Source organism: Penicillium pulvis (genome assembly GCF_028828015.1).
Source record: "Penicillium pulvis strain IBT 33274 chromosome Unknown contig_10_segment0_segment0, whole genome shotgun sequence".
In the NCBI taxonomy this organism is placed as follows: domain Eukaryota; kingdom Fungi; phylum Ascomycota; class Eurotiomycetes; order Eurotiales; family Aspergillaceae; genus Penicillium; species Penicillium pulvis.
Window position 1 is genome coordinate 1687323 of NW_026643071.1, and position 16288 is coordinate 1703610.

Below are 16288 nucleotides of genomic sequence, written 5' to 3' on the forward strand. Positions count from 1 at the left end.
ATAATGACCATTTGATAATACTCTATTCTTCTCCTTACTGCCTCCTGATTCCCTATTTTCTAGGCGCCTTTGTACTCGTACTGGAGGTCCTTGAGTCCAGAAAGGTCCACTGAGAGCATTACCTGGCGAGCGAGCAAGATTGCTCCAAGCATAGCTATAGAGAGGCGTCGTAAGATTTGGGTAATGCATAAAAGATCCAGGATTCTTGTGGTACGACCTACCACCGGGAATGAAATAAAGTACCGACCAAGGCTCGAAAGAACGGGTTCCTAGGAAGCCATAAAGTGCCAGTAACCCACACACCACTCCATTCAATGGAATCAGGGCAGCGTGAAACAAAGTCCACCGATCATCTTCAGCCAACAGGGGCTTCTTGCCCTTACGGTCTGGATGAAGAGGAAAAAATCGCATAAAGTAGGCTGACGCTAGCAAGGAGAAGATCCCTACAAGGGAACAAAAGCGTTGAGAGAGACTGGACGCCCACAGTATCGATGGTAGGAAAGTAGTCGTCAAGACCAGTGAAATCCCGGTAAATGTAACCTACATAAACAGGTTAGAAGATAAATAAAAGATAGGAAGTCAATAAATAATTTTAGATTCCTATACATTGTAATTGGCGTTGCGGTCATCATTCTGTCGCTGTAGCTGCTCAATCACCCGCTCCTGTTCCTGCTCATCAAGCTCCTCACGGTCATTCTCATGGTCTGAATCTTCTGGATATTGAAACACTTTTCGTAGTCGCACCGCTGCCATGGAGTAGACGCAGGAAATGGATAAAGAGGAAGACAGGTAGTGAACTTGGTTTACATACAGTGGGAAAATACAAGTGACGTCGAAAAAACATGTTTGCTCTGTTTGGTTTGCGGACTCGGGAAATCCAAAAACTACAACATCCGATCTTTCTTTCCAACATAGCGCTCTTCAATTCCTGCAATGCTCTTCATCCGCTCTCTCCCCCGGCGTGCTGGGCCCATCCGGCTACCAGGCCTGTCTCGTAATGCTCCACGCCGCACCATGATCCCCGCCCCGGGTCCCAACACGGGGCCATTGATGGAACGACGGGCAGACCGCGAGCTCCCCAACATCCAAAACAGCCGCCGTTGGATGCGAACTTTCCCCTTCTTCGCGATAGCAGTGGGCGCTGCCATGCTTGGTATTTTCAACTACCAAAAATCCTCCTCAAGTGTCGTCAGCAGCACACTATATGCATTGCGGACGTCTCCCCAGGCCCGCGAGATCCTGGGTGATGAGATCTACTTTGCTCAGCAGATCCCATGGATCAGTGGAGAAATGAACCAATTACATGGGCGCATCGATATCTCATTCTGGGTGAAAGGCACCAAGTCCCAGGGCAAGATGAGGTTTAGAAGTATTCGGCCGGACCGAATGAGTTACGTGAGTTAAATTTCCTTTCTGAGCGTATTCCCCCCTCTTAACCTCAGCCTCGCTTGCTAATTGCTTTATACTATACAGTTCCGCACCGAGGAATGGAGCTTGGAAACCGAAGATGGAACTGTGGTGCAGTTGCTGGACAAAGACACTGATCCTTTCCGCCAAGAGTGAAGGGTAAACCGAAGTGTGGAAACTGTACAAATAAAGGGTCTTGTGCATTGGGAACCGGCGTTTTAGGGATATTGAACAAGAGTATTACTTGAGCGATTGCGACGTCTGTGGAAGAAAGAATACTGCAGGAGTCGAGCCAAGAGACGAAAACGAGAAGTGGAACAAAAAAACTAAAGGATATCATTTGTTGTATCATATACAAACGCCGCTCAAGTGAACAAGTATTGCGCGAATGGTGTAGTAGTAGTACATGCTTCCCCCTCCCAACTTAAGCAGTGGCTGCGGATTCAGCTGGGGCAACCTCGGGCCATGGCTTCTTGATCGCATCCTGAATTCTTACATTGCATCCCTTAGGACCACTGACAGCACCTTTACACACCGTTAGTATATATGCCAGAAAAGGCAAAGGGGTATTGGGGAGGGAATGAATGGAACTAACCGCTCACGACCACGATTCCAGCTTCGGCATCAACCTTCATGATCTTCAGGTTCTGAACGGTATTTTGGTTGTTACCCATATTTCCAGCCATCTTCTTTCCTGGGTACACACGAGAACCACCACCCTGACTGGGACCAGCAGAACCCATCGAACGGTGAGTCAAACTGACACCGTGACTACGGTCCTGACCATGGAAACCGTGGCGCTTCATAACACCAGCAAATCCTTTACCCTTGGTATTGGAGCGAGCGTCCACGAACTGGCCTTCCTGGAACCAACTGGCACTGACACTCTGACCAACGGGGAGGAGGCCGGCCTCATCCTTGACCCGGAACTCGAAGACATGGCGTTTGGGCGAAAGACCATTGGCTGAGAAATGGCCTAGGAGTGATTTGGTAACATTGCTGGGGTGCTTCCAGCCTGAACCAATCTGCACAGCATAGTAGCCATGCTTTTGACGAGTCTTATGCGAGACGACCTCGACGCGGTCCATTTGTAACACGGTACAGGGGGTGCGTTTTCCGGTTTCTGGGTCGAACATCGCGGTCATGCCCTTTTTGGTCGCAATAACACCGGTCCGTAGTGGGAGGGAGTTTGCCTTGCGGCGCAGAGCTGCAGTCGATGTCGACTCAAGGACGGGCAGGCCGGGACCGATGTTGAAGCGGCTGGGTTTGGGAGTGTTGAGGGATTTGATGCCGAAATTTCGCATAGAAATCCGGGGGACAGTCAATTGAGTTTCCCATAGGGACGAGGAAAGCTGAAGCAGCTTCCCTGGTAGGCGTGGCGACATGATGCGGTGGGTTGCAACTGTAGAAGTTTGGCAAGTTCCGTCTTGCGGACTCGAAGTTTTTGGCCGGTGGATGAGTCAGCAGATCGGCTTGACCTTCACAACACTATATGGTATGTCCATGACAGCAACATCACTACCCAATTAGTAGGAGCTAGAAAGAGATTAAATCTGGTTCATACTTCCTATGTAGCTTATGCAACGTCACCTGGTTGTCCATACGCCACATCTGCGGGGGAATAGCTCTATAACTTAAGTATTCTGGGCATAGAACTACTTACATATACTACACTGTTAGATTGCCATTGCTTGTCCTAACAAACATTGAACTCAGTCTAAAATCACAACTGGGACAAACTAAACACATGTGATGTTAACATCCACATCGGCATGATCAAGTAGTAAATCCATTTTAAGTCCGAGCCGTATGCATAATCGGACCGGAGCGGCCGAAGTCACCGGTAAAGGATCGCCCGATCTCAAAGGAAAAAAAAAGAACCCCGAACAACACATCTCGCGTTCCCCCCCCCCTACCCCGTGTATCATTACCGCCCTTTCCTGTATTCGCCCTTGGAAGCATTTTCTGCAAACACATTCCAATGTCTTTTCGACCATCCCTTCTATCGCGATGGCTCGCGCAGGCCGAGCTCACGAGAGCCGCACCCGCGTCTAAGCAGACCTTATCCATCCTCCAACGCCAGCCATTCCTCAGCTCTCAAACGGTATCCCAAACCATGCGCCGGTCCTTGACAACGGCGGTCAACTATACCAGTCGTGCGATGCCACGATCCCGGCCGGGGTTGCGATCGGTGCAGCTTCCCAAACAAAGGACAAACCGGCGCTTCAACTCGGGATCGTCGAGCAATGCGTCCGAGGCCTCGAAAGAGGGAGCCTCGGTATCGCAACGGCTACGCAAGCTGTCTCGTGAATACGGCTGGGCCGCGCTGGGTGTGTATCTGACGCTATCGGCGTTGGACTTTCCGATCTGCTTTGCAGCCGTGCGACTACTAGGCCCTGAGCGAATTGGTCATTATGAGCATGTGGTGGTGCAGTCGGTGAAGAATACATTCTCGTCGATTTGGCCTCAGACAAAGACCGAGGGTGAAGAGGAGGCTAGCCTTGTGCAGACAGAGGCACGCAAATATGAAGAAGCTAGTAAGTTCTGTTCCTCCGAACATCTATTGATCATCACATCTCATGATATCCTTGCAACTTTAGGTATCTGGACACAGCTTGCATTGGCGTATGCTATCCACAAGAGTGTCTTCATTTTCGTCCGAGTCCCATTGACAGCGGCAGTGACCCCTAAGGTTGTCAAAGTATTGCGTAGCTGGGGTTGGAACATTGGAAAGCGCAAGCCCAAGACTCCCTGAGGACAGGGTGGTTACTCATAAAGCATAGCGAGAAGAATCGGTGTTTGTGATATTTAGGGGAAACATTGTACATTAGCCATTTTAGATCTAATCCCGGCGCAGACGCCCTCCCCACTCAATCTACACGATATGATACAACTCCACCATAGCCATCTATCCCAGCGCCATGAGACCAGAGAGCAAAGAGAGAAAAGAGACAAGGATAAAGTAGGGAAAAGAGAACCAGGTACACAAACCAAGTAATCGCATTAGAACTCGCTGGGAAATAGATGAGCCGCCCTGATAACCGGTGGAAAGAAAAAATTCCAAAAAACAAAAGGAAATCATGAACATGAGACAATCGCATAGAGCTACTCAAATCTCGTGGTCTTCGTCTCGAAGGAAGTTGGGTTCGTATGTCCTTACATGTCAATCATATCGTTGAATCGGAGAACACCGTTGGCTTTCATTGCACCGTTCACCCCATCAGGCATACGGTAAGCCCATTCAGCCACACCGACGGCGTTAGCACCAGCAAGAGAATTCCTGCGGTCAGGCTGGCCTGCCTCGTCGGAAGTATCAGCCACCAGGACGAGGCCGAGTTCTTTGATTGTCTCCACAAGTGCAGGAACAACGTTCTGTAGAGCTAGTCAGCAAATGTCTCAATCAAACCCCCAAATTTCTCAAAAACTTAGGGGGCAGAAGGCAGTCAAACGTACAAGAAGACTTGACCGGCAAATCAAGCCCATGAAGTTATTACTTTGAGCGATGCGCGCAGATTCTTTGATTGACATAGAGGCGCGACCGCTGCTGTTGACATCAGGAAGAGTGTCTACATTCCGGGCTAGGTCCCGAATCTGTCCCAAATCATTGCAAAGAAGGACAGGGTCTAACGAGAGAGAGATAAGAGAATTAGTGATCCTGAGTTTGGCAGATAGTACCTGGGAAGTCAGAGACTTACAATTAGGTTGTTTCCAGTTCAAAGCAGTGCAGATATTGGGGTTGTAAGAAGTAAACACCATAGAGCGCATGAAGTCGGGGTTCTTCTCGCGAGACGCGCGCGCATGGTGGAAGACGACAGTTAGAATCGCATCAGCAAAGCTGTTGACATCGGCTAGAGAGGTCATCTCGAGAGATCTTTCCTCGGCGCTGGACGGATAGAGAATAGAAAGGTTGATGTTCAGACCCTGTGGCAATTCCTGCAAAACATCCTGTAAGGACATGAAGGACTCCGCTAGGAGACGATGGGTTCGTGGCATATCATCGAGTGCCTGAGCTTCCAGGAATTGTAGAATTTGAGCTCGGTTGACACCTCGTTCCAGGCCAATAGCTTGTAATTGCGCATATGTCAACTGACACACTGGAATGTCGATTCCGTGATGGTTGATAAGGAATTGGGGGTAGAGGACCGGCACACGATCCCGTGTCAGCTGCACAAACAGTTGAACATAATCCCCTGACAAGCTAGAGCCAGTGACCAACCCGTTATGCTCTGAATCAATGGCACCAGTCGCCTTCCAGTATGTCGCAAAGTGAGTGATCTCCAGAGGATCACCGTGATACGGCTTGATGACCTGGAAGTTGAATTGCAGTTGACCAATGGCCCGAAGGCGAGGGTCGAAGAGAGGAAGGCAGCATGAACCCGTGCTGGATCTCTCGGCACGGAAAGCTACCGGCAAGGCCACGCTCTTTGCGATCACCTTGGAGCCAAAAGTGGGGAAGATCTCGAAATCCACCGCGAATGTGTCCAAGTTATCAACATGGAAAGATATTGTGCGAGAGTCTTCTTGAATGGGGAGCATTATGGTACGAGGAATCAAGTCAGACAGCTTGGACGAGATAGTCAGCCGGGCAGCCGGGTGCCGGCCAGCCTGGTCAAAGAGTATGGAGCCAGCGTTCCCTTGGTCAAAGAGTAGCTGTACAAAGACCTTTTTGTCGAGGAAGTTGTGGCCGTAGCGTCGTAGAGGGATGATGGGAGGGGGGAGAGAAAGGTCAGGGATGCCGTCAGCAATCTCCATCTCAGCGGAGCTCGCTCGTCTTCCGTAGTCCTCATCCATGGAGCTAGACTGCTGAATTTGGAACCCGTTCAAGACGTCAAGTGGTCGCTGTGAAGGGATATCATTCAGGGGTTGAGCCCAGAGGAGAAGCATACACTCAAGGTGCCCTTCCCAGGCAGCGTAATACATGGCAGAAAGACCCTTCTCATCTGCGACCTGTGAGTCTACACCGAGCTCCAAGAGTGTCCGCAGACACGGTACACAACCTTCGCTTGCCGCGTGGAACAGTGGTGTCCATTGGTATAGTTTGTCCCGTTGGTTCAGGTCAGCTCCGTGTTGCTTCAGCAGAAGAAGCAGATCCGGCGACTGCGATGCCCGAGCTACCATATGTTGAGGGTAAAGGCCCTCGGCATCTGGCAGCAGCCGGGCCTTTCGCTCCAAAAGCATCTGCACAATAGATAAAGATCCGTGCTGGCACGCAAGATTCAACGGGATATGGTCCGAGTCCGATGCCGGATCGATGCGGGCATTGCTAATCAGGACCTGTTTCGCACACGCGAGCTGACGTTTCACAATGCTGTGAATGAGAGGGGTGAAGTTATCGTGATCCATCATGTCCACGGTGTGTGGGCCTACGGCCAGTAGGTCCCGAACCATATCCACACGACCATGCATACATGCATAATGGAGGGGAATTCGCCCATAAACATCGGATCGAGCAATATCTACCGATGCGGCAATTCCTGCCTTCATAACGAAATCTCGTCCAGAGATGGCGGCTTCGTGAAGACAGTTCCGTTCATTAATGTCATCTTCTGCATGCACGTCAACCAATTTACTCTCGAGCAGAAGAGCGAGGACATCATCAGAGAATCCATTGATGGCTGTCAGGAACGTCCGCGTGGCTCGTTCTTGAGCATCGGGGAATGACGCTAGTTTGCCCAGCCACTCGCGCAAGTTCTGTAGGTTGCCCATTGAGGCAGATTGTAATATTTGAAGGTCCAGCTCCTCTTCTTCGGTACCAAATACAGGGGCGGTGCCACGCTCTGAGGGCCGCGACATATCAAATTGTATGTTCTCGCCCTCAGCCCAAGCCTCCAACTCCAACCGGGCTGTAGTTGCTCGGTCCGACAGATCCCGAAGGACCTCCCGGTTGAAACAGGGCTGCACTTCAACTGCGCGCTGCAGGTAGAGCTCCTTCATCCGGGATTTGGATGTCTTGTCCCATTTCTTCAGGATCTTGGACGCGGCAGTCTCATTGATTTCCACAAACTGCTGCAGTTTATTCAGGTCGCCATCGAATTGCTGGAAGCCCTCGAATAATGCCATGAAGTTGGATGGGGCTTTGGAATTGGAACTGGTCCGGGCTTGTACCACGCGTTTCTTGTCGACTAGGGTTTTGAGACGTAACGAGAACTGGTGACTGGATAAGCGAAGGTTTCATCTCCATGGAGGGGAAGCGATGTTTACCTCAGACTCTTTTTGTAGGTAGAATGCATTGACTTTTTCAATCTCCCGCTCCTAATTTTGTTCTGTTAGACATCGGCAAGGTATGATGAGGGTCCTGAACTCACCAAGCGGAAGAAGAACACCTCTTTGTTCGCTCGAAGCGAGGCTTGCGGATCCAAATGTCCATCTTGAGCAATTTCTTCGGGGGTTCTTTGGGCTGGGATTGTCGGCGTGGCACTCAGTTGCTTGATCAGCTGCGGGAGGTATTAGCCGTGAGTCTTATAGCGACTGCGCCGATTGGACTAGAGTGATCATCCTACCTTCTTTAGTGCCTTGTAATTGACGAAGCTGGCCGCATATTCGGGAAGATCAAGCTGCCGGCGCTGGATCTGTTTGCCGAACTTCCTGCAGGAGGGTTAGGGCCTCGGTTGCGCACTGGCGGCGGACATGGTCACTCACATCTTGACGGGCTCTCAGCTTGAGAGCGTCGGCTCACGCGGGGTGTAGATCGTGGAACAGGATCTGAATACTCACGAGGGATGGGGAGTCGAGAAACTTTAGAAGTATTGGGTGAGAAAAGGAAGAAAGAGGGGGGGGGGGAGAAGGCTGCTAGGCACCCCAGACAGAGGGACCTCGAGTCGAGTGGGCAGGGGGGGCAACAGCGCGACGGGTGGGGAAGATTATAGTGGGACAGGTGTACTCCGTAGTGTCACCAGGCGTATGACAGGAAGTAAGAGATGTGCCGTTTGGGCGCATGTATTCCATCAAGCGTGGAGGGACATGAAGAGCTAAGCGGGGGAAGTTTTTCGGGAGTTCAATCCCTTTCAGTGTGGTACATTCCACAAGTCCGCGAGATCTCAGGTACTGAGTCTTCCTGCAAATTCGAAATGAGCCAATCAATCCGAGTCGAGGCGTTTCCCGCGATTTCCAAAAACTGAAGGAACGAGGTTCAAGAGGTTAAAGCTGGTGGGGAGCTTGGACCGCCAATCACCGTGAACAGCGGGCGCACGTTTCGGGACGACAGGATATCAGTCCAGACTCCACAGTACTTGCGAGAGACCTACACTGTACACCTGCTCACCATACTAAGAACAGGTACCTCAGAAGTATCCCCAACTTCCTATATCCCAGCTTACATATAGTCATATCTATTAACTAGACACTGGTTTACCTATAGAGGATGATGTTACTTCATATTACTTCCATCTAAGATTCAAATCAGGTGACTCCATTTCTTCGGGTTCGAATATACTTTGAAAAGTACAGAAAAAGAGAAACCACACCTCCCTACCAATACCCTATTCAGTCTAGATCTGAGTAGGGTACAATGTACATGCGGAGAGAGAGAACAACGACGGGTATGGTAGAAACCGGATGCGAGGGATATATCAAGCAGATCAGAAAAAGAAAGGAAACGAAGAAGCGTAACGAACCAAAACAGGGGAAAGACCACCCCCAAGCCGATTATGAGAGAGAAAAAAAAGGAAAAGAAAATAAGAGGTTACAGGGTCAATAAACACATGAGGAAGTGAAAATGTTCACCACGCCGGGAACGACAAGGGCACCGGGCCAAGATTACAAAGGAGCCCATAAAAGAAGGAATGGAATCGGCGGTGGTTAAGGAGAAAATAAGAGAGAGAAAAGATTGGATCAGGTCGGAAAAAAACCGAACTTTTGGAGAGGCAAACGATGATCGAATGTTGGGGAGTGGGAGAAGATACTGTCAAGGCATCTTAGAAGTTCTGAGCAATTCCGGCATTACCTTGTCGAGGGTAAACACCGGGGTTCTCGATGCGAGTGTTGCGGCGCGCCTGGACATCTCGGATGACAGGCTGGTAGGAATCATCCCCGTAGGCGCCATGTCCGGTCATCTCGCCGTAGTAAGGGTTATCGCCATAGTAACCACCAGACGGGTGTGCAGCAGACATGTGGCTCTCCTCGGACGCCTCTGATCGGTTAGCAGCAGAGTAGGCTGACGAAGCATTCGAGGCCCCCCGGTGGATGTCTCCATTGCGGTTGTTGGCCGCCACAGGGACAGCACCCAACACGCCAACTGGTTCAACAATCTCTCCCGAGTCCGGTCGAACTCCGTCTGAGTATTGCACAGTGCCCTCGCTGGGAGTAGCGTTGTGGTGATACTGGCCACTGCCTTCCGACATGGCCATTCCCATTCCGCTGGAGAGGTTGGTCGAGGCCTTACGGCCAGCTGACGTGGTCCCCCAGCCACGATAACCAGACGAGTTATCATCCTTGGGTGCCACGCTACCGCCCATACCGGGGAAGGTTGCGTCATTGTTCGGGTTGAAGCCATATTCCTCCACTTCCTTGCGACGCTCCTCCTCCGCCGCCTTCTTAGCCTTGCGCTTACGCCAGAAGAAGATCGCGGCGAGGGCGATCAATGCCACAGAGACCACGGGTACAACTACCGCAACCGCGATAGTGCCACTGGCCGATAGACCACCACCACCCCCGGCAGCTGCGCCCGTTGAGGTGGACAAGGCCGCCGAGCTGGATGAGCCCGAATCGATCGTGGAGGTTGCTGTCGTAACGACTCCGCCAGTGGCAGTCGAGGTAATATAGATGGTGGTCGCTTGTTGAGACTCTGAGCTAGTGGTGCTGGTGGTCGGATCACTCGTGGTGCTCGCAACGGTCGAACTGGTGGATTCGGAAGTAGTCGTAGTCGTATGATCTGTCGTAGAAGTTGAAGATGAAGTTGTTGGGGCCGCCGTAGTTGTGGGCTCAGTCGAGGTGGTGCTTGTACTGGTGGAGCTGGTGGACGTCTCACTGGTGGAGGCTGGGGCGCTAGACGTTGTTGCTTCCGTTGAGCTGGCGGTGGTTGAATCCGCGGCACTGGTAGTGGCAGCCGTCGTCTCCGCCGCTGCCGTCGTCTCAGTGGCGCCAACACCCGCAACTGCACTCCCGCTGGAGCCAGCATTCGAAGCCCGCTTTACTGGCGCTGACATGGTGGGTGGATTTGATATGTTCGTAGCAATTGTAGAATTCAAGATAGCGGGTCGTACAGGATGCCGGGAAACCGGTCGGATCGGATCTCAAGTCAGAATTACACTTCCACGAAAGCGCAAAATTAAAATCAAAGACAGTTCATGAATCGACCGAATAGCGAGTGACGGGCGATCCAAAGTTGAAGACGCGTTTCAAAGAAGGAAATCGGGGTCGGTATCTCGGGAAATTGGAGGGTGTTGTTGGCCTCAGGGGGGGGGGTTCAAGTCGATTTGCGAGTAAGCATCCGGTGATTTGGAAATAGCAGAATAGAGGAAGAATGGAAGGAGGAGAGAAAGAAGAAAAGGTGCTCCAAATCACCGAATCTAGTCGGGAGCCATGAGATGGAAATGTGTGAAAAGGGAAAAACGGGGCAGTGAGAGTGAAAGAGAAGTGGAGAGAATTGATTACGCTCCCGGTCGAGATGGAACGGTATCCGCATTCTTAGTGGTATGGTCGTATTAATAGATGGAAATCCACTGCTTGCATCACTACATGTGGTTACCCAAGGTAGCATTATGATTATTATGGTTTATTATGATCGGATTAGTTCGTTGAAATTACTTATATCCCTGGATCCGGCCATGCGACCTGTTGCCCTTACTTCTTGATGTTTATGTTGATTACCTAACATGGCCCAAAACATGGGTAACCCTACTCCATGCGTAAGGCTGGGCAGGAATCGACAGAGCCCCCAAGGATGAGATACTATAAAAAGAGAATGGTTACATGCACATCTTTAAATCGGCGTATTCCATTGCATAAGACACCAAATGCTCGACATCATGATGCAGCGCGTATTCAGTTGCCACAGAGAAACGACCGGTGATTGGACGATATGAAGGTTTGGTTCAACGGTTTCCAGGTTTTGATGCAGCAGTTTCATTCGAGGACCAAGGCTCGGTGTTTTGGTTTTTTCGTTTCGGTACACAATGTTGAAATTCATTATACTCTAGCAATATATGATGAATTAAGCATCAAGATTCATCTTCACGTCGTGCACCCCCAAGTCCAGATCTCAATCCATCTCCTTTATGCGGGACTTGCGTAACAAGAACCAAAAGGGGGAACGGGGCATCTCCACTGTGGCTCGACTTACGTCCTCATACCTGCTAGGTCCAATCACCATCGATTCTTAGGACCTTCTCATTAGAGGTATTGCCAGGCTTCTGGACTGCTGTAAAAATGAAATAATTCGTCTTACAGTGACGACGCTAAGGTTCTAGAGGTCTAGAATTTCAGTGGGAAAAAAACAAAAAACACCAAGGAAAGAGTGTGGTCGATCCGAGTCTGGACATGGTCCAGCTCGGCCAAATTGAATTTCGATGCATATATACAAGCAAGGAACATTGCCGTACAAGAAGATTAAATTCAAAAACTTTGCAAAAATAGCTTCAAACCATCATCTATTTACGCCGGGGCAGAAATTACCAAAAATGTGAGATAAAGAAATGAATCCGGGAAGAGGGAATGCAAATGAGACCGTCCTCCGCTGCAGAGAGCACCGGGGTACTATGTGAATAAATAAAAAAGCAGGTCATCACAGCTGTCCTGGAAAAAAAAATATGAAGTGTAACACCAAAACTACAAGGTCGTGACAAGGAAGGGCAGAGCTTTTATCGCGTCAGATCCATAGTCGGGCGCAAGCTGGTCATCATGTCATCCCTGGTGCCAACCATTCCGGCCGGTAGACGGCTGACCCGATAGTTACCCAAGCGAATGTTGTTCTGGTGGGTGTTGGAGATGCCGGTCCGGTTGCTGCGAATGCTTCCGGCGTCACTGCCACCGTCCTGGTTCTTGAATCGGGGCGGTGGGGCAAAGTCCAGACTTGTGAAGGTGCCAGATTTGCGTAAGGCATGGCTGGAGAGAAGGTTAGCTGAGGATCAAAATTCGAGAAAAAGCTTAGGAGAATGTCTTACGGGCTGGGGATCACGGCAAGATCATCAAATGACGACATCAGGGGGAGTGTGAGCGCGGAGCGCAGGGCTGTAAGGTTGCATGCCGCCGGTAGGTGTCTCGGGACGACCGGCTTGTTGATCTCGGAAGCTCTTGCCCGGGGCAAAAGCCGCGGCAGTCAAAATAGAATCGTCATTCAACATGTGCGGTGTGGGCAAAACTTGAAGCGGTGCGGGAGGAGGCATCCGCGGACGGGGAGCCTTAGGACCTGGAACTCGTCCAGAAGCAGAGGAGAAGGCACGAGGTCCGGGACCACCAAAGCCATTGTTCCCGGCGGAGTTAGTCGCCATATGACGAGCAGCTCCTTGGAACCGGGGCGGAGCTCGAGGGGGGGGAGTCATGGCTCGGCGGCCTATTGGCTCAGCAAAAGGAGCAGGAGGGGCTGCATCGAAGTAATCCCCGTTGGTTGGGTCATAGACATAGCCACCACCTTCGTAGAATTCAGGACCGTAGTCCTCATAGTAAGTGGTCTCCCGTTTACTATCGTCGAAGTACTCCTTATAGAATGAGCGAATCCGATTGGCACGCTGCTCTGGATTGTCGGCTGGGTCCTCTGGGGGCAATGGTCGTACACCGAGAGTCAACCGGCGGGTATCACGATGAGTGTCATAGACAGGATCCAGGGTTTGGGGTTCCTCGGGAAGCTCTGGCATTTTGTTCGTTTCCTGTTCATGTTCTGCCTCCTCCGCACTGTGGATGTTCACCTCGGGGATCATCAGTTCCGACTTGCGGTGGTCATCGCCATAATCACTAGTGGTGATATCGCTGACTGGCAAGGAGATCCGAGGAAGCTGCATGGTGGGCGCCGGAGTAGGTTCGGGCTGGTGAGCTTGCATCGAGTCTGGCAGCGGGAAGTTGGGACGGTCCTCATAGTAAGTGTTCGAATTGTTGCCTTGCGCGTGAACAGGTGTATCAAAATGGAGCTCTGATGCCGAGTTGAAATTGAATTGGGACTCCGGTAAATTGAACTGAGGTTCTGGTGCCGGAGGCGAAATCGCTCGCTCATGGAGATTGGAGTCACCAGCCGGGCTGCCAAGTGCTACTCCGTGTGCCGGCTCATTATGCTCCACGGGGTAAGGCGCCATACCCGAAGCCGGTCCAGGATAGTCCTGGTGCAGATGGGCAGGAGTGGGCGACGTCGGCTCATGCGAAGGGCGACGGTGCAGAGGTGGTGACGAGCGAGACATCCGCTGAGCGTTCCGGAGAAGGCCCGCGTTGGGCTCCTCTGAACCAAATCGAGTTGACCCAGCCATACTAGACGCATCATCTCGATTTCTGGGGAATGACATGACGGAAGCATTGTCATTTGTGATAAACGTGGCGGGGCGGTACTTGTCATCGTCGATCGATCGAGAGATGGAATGTATAGATTCTCGAGGGCTGTGGAGACCCGGGGGCATCAGATAAGGATAAACGTCAAGAGAAAGCCCCTTGGTGTGGCTAGGCTCCATCATTTGGGGCATTCCATTGGGCACTTTTTTCTGTCGATGAGGATTCACATCATCCAGGCCGAAATCCAGCGATTTATGCTTATCATTCGCATCCTCATGCATCAATTTTTTCACATGTCTCTTATGAAGGATGATAAAGGCAATGATAGCACAAATTATAGGAACACTGATGCCAGAGTCAGTCATTGGTCCTGGAGCTTTCTTTACCAGGCTAAGGGGACCTACCCAGCACCTAGCACCACGGGCAAAACGGTCGTATCCAAATTGCTGGTAGCTTTTTCATTTGATGTCGAGGTTGATGTCGAGGTTGAATCGGATCGGGCCACCAGAGAGGGGAAGCCGACTCCCAGGTCAGTCGTGGTCGGGACCAACAGTGGCAGTCGGTGAGAGGGTATCACGTCCCGACGAACGTGCCCCATCATCAGGTCGGTATGATGGTGAGGCATGTTGGGGGATAAATTGAGCGGCTCCGCTTCCAGCACGTCGGCCGACAACGTACACCCAAATTGCGGAAGAGATGAGGTTTAATTCGAAGTCATTTAAGATTCAAGAAGCTCGATGTTTCGATGATTCGGGGGAAAGAAATGGTGCGTCAGATCGAAAAGATTCGGAGTCAAATTTTAAAGGAGTGAACAGGACAATCGTCCTTGGGATTAAAAGAGTGGCGGCCAGCAGCCAAAAGGAATGAATGAAGGTCGGAGGAAGAAACGAGAGATGAAGGAAAAGGAAAAAGAGGAGAAGGGGCGAGACTCTCAAGTCTGTGTGGCGTATCATACATACAGTACGGGTTTCTTTTCGAATCTCCGCACTTCAGTGCTTCATCTGGCTTTTTTCCCCCTGGAACAATCAACAGAAAAATTCAAAACACTCCTTGATCTCTCAATTTCTCTCCGCTTGCCCCATAGACCTTTGTTCTCGTTTATTATGCTCTCGCCTTCTCTCCTGTTTATTGTTGTGTCTCGGTTTTCTGTCTCAACAGCTGCAAGGCTCCTTTTCGGATGGAGCCCCTACCGCGGATGGTCAGGTACCGACCAATCATACGCCCGCTGCCCCTGAACCGGAGATGAGTGACTTGTACTATCTGTATAATCTATACGTAATATTCCAAGGTTCCATTTACGGTGGATTCCTTCTGTGATTGGACGATTATACGTTCGAGAAATCTATTTTCAGGCCCGGAGTTAAACAGTATATACGGATACGCACGAATCAATTCCCCCTCCCCTTAACTAATATTGAATCCACCTACGGCTTGTTTTCTTTAGCCCTAAAGCCATCAAGCCACACCTATAAGCAATGATAACCACTAGTATCATGATATCGTTTTAAGCTGAGACACTGGAATGTCCCTCATTTTAACCCCGTCATTCTTTCTTTCCGTCCCGTCACCATGAGCTTGGCAGGCCACAGCCGGATAATCTTCGGTCCATATTGAATTCTTACACTTAACATTTATAGACATTATATACCCTTGTCACATCTGATGTGTTCTGCATATATACTGACGAAGTAATGTGTGGTCAAGAACCCACCTTTCACTTATCTGTCCTGCTATCAGTCCTCACCTTGAAAATATATATTACTCCAAGTCTACCCGTGGACGGATAAGCATACCCGATCAGCCACACACGGATCCACCAACGGTTCTCATTTCCCATATTTATGGTCCCAGAAGCTTGGAATTCAAACAAAGAGCGAACTCCAAGGTTTGCGGTGACCCACATCTATCGATGATTACGTCGCAAGTTTGCACCTGGGCAGGCACGGAGGAATGGTCCACTTATTAACTTGAAGACCGATCTGCAAGCCTGTTTTGGATATGTCTTTAATTTACTCGTGACATCTAAATGTACGTACCTCCGCAGCCATCATGGGGCTAAAGATGGAGATTACTTGAGCGGGATATGATTTAAAAAGTAAAAATCCAGGAAGGATGCTCTATATCCTGACTTCCAAGGTTGGAATTTGTAAAGATACGCCAGATGCTGGACTTGAGTCCAGGTACAGATAGTATGACATTGAACCTCATTGGGTTTCATGGTAGGTCTTCGTTCTCAAAAACATCATCACAATGCAGATCATCTCGATCAACAACCCTCCGTGATTATTAAAGCGCAATTATGAAGTATGAGCTGCGCAAATATGCAACAAGGGTGAAAGAAAAAGGAGCGGTGACGCTGAAGTAAAAAGAAAAACAAACCAACAAAAGAAATCGACGTAGCCTTCGGAATGCTGGTTCAGGCTCAAGTGTGCAGCCGGAAAGTGCGTGCACAGTGGGAAGGAGAAGGTATGGT

At 50.4% G+C, this 16288-nt stretch overlaps 7 protein-coding genes across 7 annotated transcripts; 2 read left to right on the top strand and 5 right to left on the bottom strand.

Annotated features, from left to right (window-relative positions):
- Positions 1 to 59: 59 nt before the first annotated feature.
- N7503_000655 (uncharacterized protein) lies at positions 60 to 753 on the bottom strand (the record flags this gene model as incomplete). Its single annotated transcript, XM_057060216.1, has 3 exons — positions 60 to 154; positions 222 to 540; positions 607 to 753. 3 exons carry the CDS (start codon positions 751 to 753, stop codon positions 60 to 62), a joined length of 561 nt encoding a protein of 186 aa, XP_056927139.1.
- A 170-nt stretch (positions 754 to 923) lies between these two features.
- N7503_000656 (cytochrome c oxidase assembly factor 1 family protein) lies at positions 924 to 1666 on the top strand. The gene is made up of 2 exons (XM_057060217.1): positions 924 to 1395; positions 1474 to 1666. Exons 1-2 carry the CDS (start codon positions 934 to 936, stop codon positions 1561 to 1563), a joined length of 552 nt encoding a protein of 183 aa, XP_056927140.1. The 5' UTR covers positions 924 to 933; the 3' UTR covers positions 1564 to 1666.
- A 165-nt stretch (positions 1667 to 1831) lies between these two features.
- On the bottom strand, positions 1832 to 2792 carry N7503_000657 (mitochondrial 54S ribosomal protein uL3m; the record flags this gene model as incomplete). The annotated part of the gene is made up of 2 exons (XM_057060218.1): positions 1832 to 1932; positions 2003 to 2792. 2 exons carry the CDS (start codon positions 2790 to 2792, stop codon positions 1832 to 1834), a joined length of 891 nt encoding a protein of 296 aa, XP_056927141.1.
- A 567-nt stretch (positions 2793 to 3359) lies between these two features.
- N7503_000658 (uncharacterized protein) lies at positions 3360 to 4452 on the top strand. The gene is made up of 2 exons (XM_057060219.1): positions 3360 to 3944; positions 4008 to 4452. Exons 1-2 carry the CDS (start codon positions 3389 to 3391, stop codon positions 4160 to 4162), a joined length of 711 nt encoding a protein of 236 aa, XP_056927142.1. The 5' UTR covers positions 3360 to 3388; the 3' UTR covers positions 4163 to 4452.
- A 111-nt stretch (positions 4453 to 4563) lies between these two features.
- phoC (uncharacterized protein) lies at positions 4564 to 8352 on the bottom strand (the record flags this gene model as incomplete). Its single annotated transcript, XM_057060220.1, has 7 exons — positions 4564 to 4779; positions 4861 to 5030; positions 5103 to 7554; positions 7609 to 7659; positions 7713 to 7841; positions 7908 to 7992; positions 8288 to 8352. 7 exons carry the CDS (start codon positions 8350 to 8352, stop codon positions 4564 to 4566), a joined length of 3168 nt encoding a protein of 1055 aa, XP_056927143.1.
- Positions 8353 to 9320: 968 nt separating this feature from the next.
- On the bottom strand, positions 9321 to 10550 carry N7503_000660 (uncharacterized protein; the record flags this gene model as incomplete). Its single annotated transcript, XM_057060221.1, has 1 exon — positions 9321 to 10550. The coding sequence occupies one exon, from the start codon at positions 10548 to 10550 to the stop codon at positions 9321 to 9323; it is 1230 nt and encodes a 409-aa protein (XP_056927144.1).
- A 1980-nt stretch (positions 10551 to 12530) lies between these two features.
- Positions 12531 to 14440, bottom strand: N7503_000661 (uncharacterized protein; the record flags this gene model as incomplete). The annotated part of the gene is made up of 2 exons (XM_057060222.1): positions 12531 to 14160; positions 14220 to 14440. The coding sequence occupies 2 exons, from the start codon at positions 14438 to 14440 to the stop codon at positions 12531 to 12533; spliced, it is 1851 nt and encodes a 616-aa protein (XP_056927145.1).
- Positions 14441 to 16288: the final 1848 nt, after the last annotated feature.

What these genes read in the sequence shown, in the direction of transcription:
- N7503_000656 (XM_057060217.1), top strand. Translation starts at nt 934, where the DNA reads ATGCTCTTCATCCGCTCTCTCCCCCGGCGTGCTGGGCCCATCCGGCTA. An exon ending in GGCCGGACCGAATGAGTTAC is followed by an intron (nt 1,396 to 1,473) that starts GTGAGTTAAATT and finishes TATACTATACAG; the next exon opens with TTCCGCACCGAGGAATGGAG.
- N7503_000658 (XM_057060219.1), top strand. Translation starts at nt 3,389, where the DNA reads ATGTCTTTTCGACCATCCCTTCTATCGCGATGGCTCGCGCAGGCCGAG. An exon ending in ACGCAAATATGAAGAAGCTA is followed by an intron (nt 3,945 to 4,007) that starts GTAAGTTCTGTT and finishes TTGCAACTTTAG; the next exon opens with GTATCTGGACACAGCTTGCA.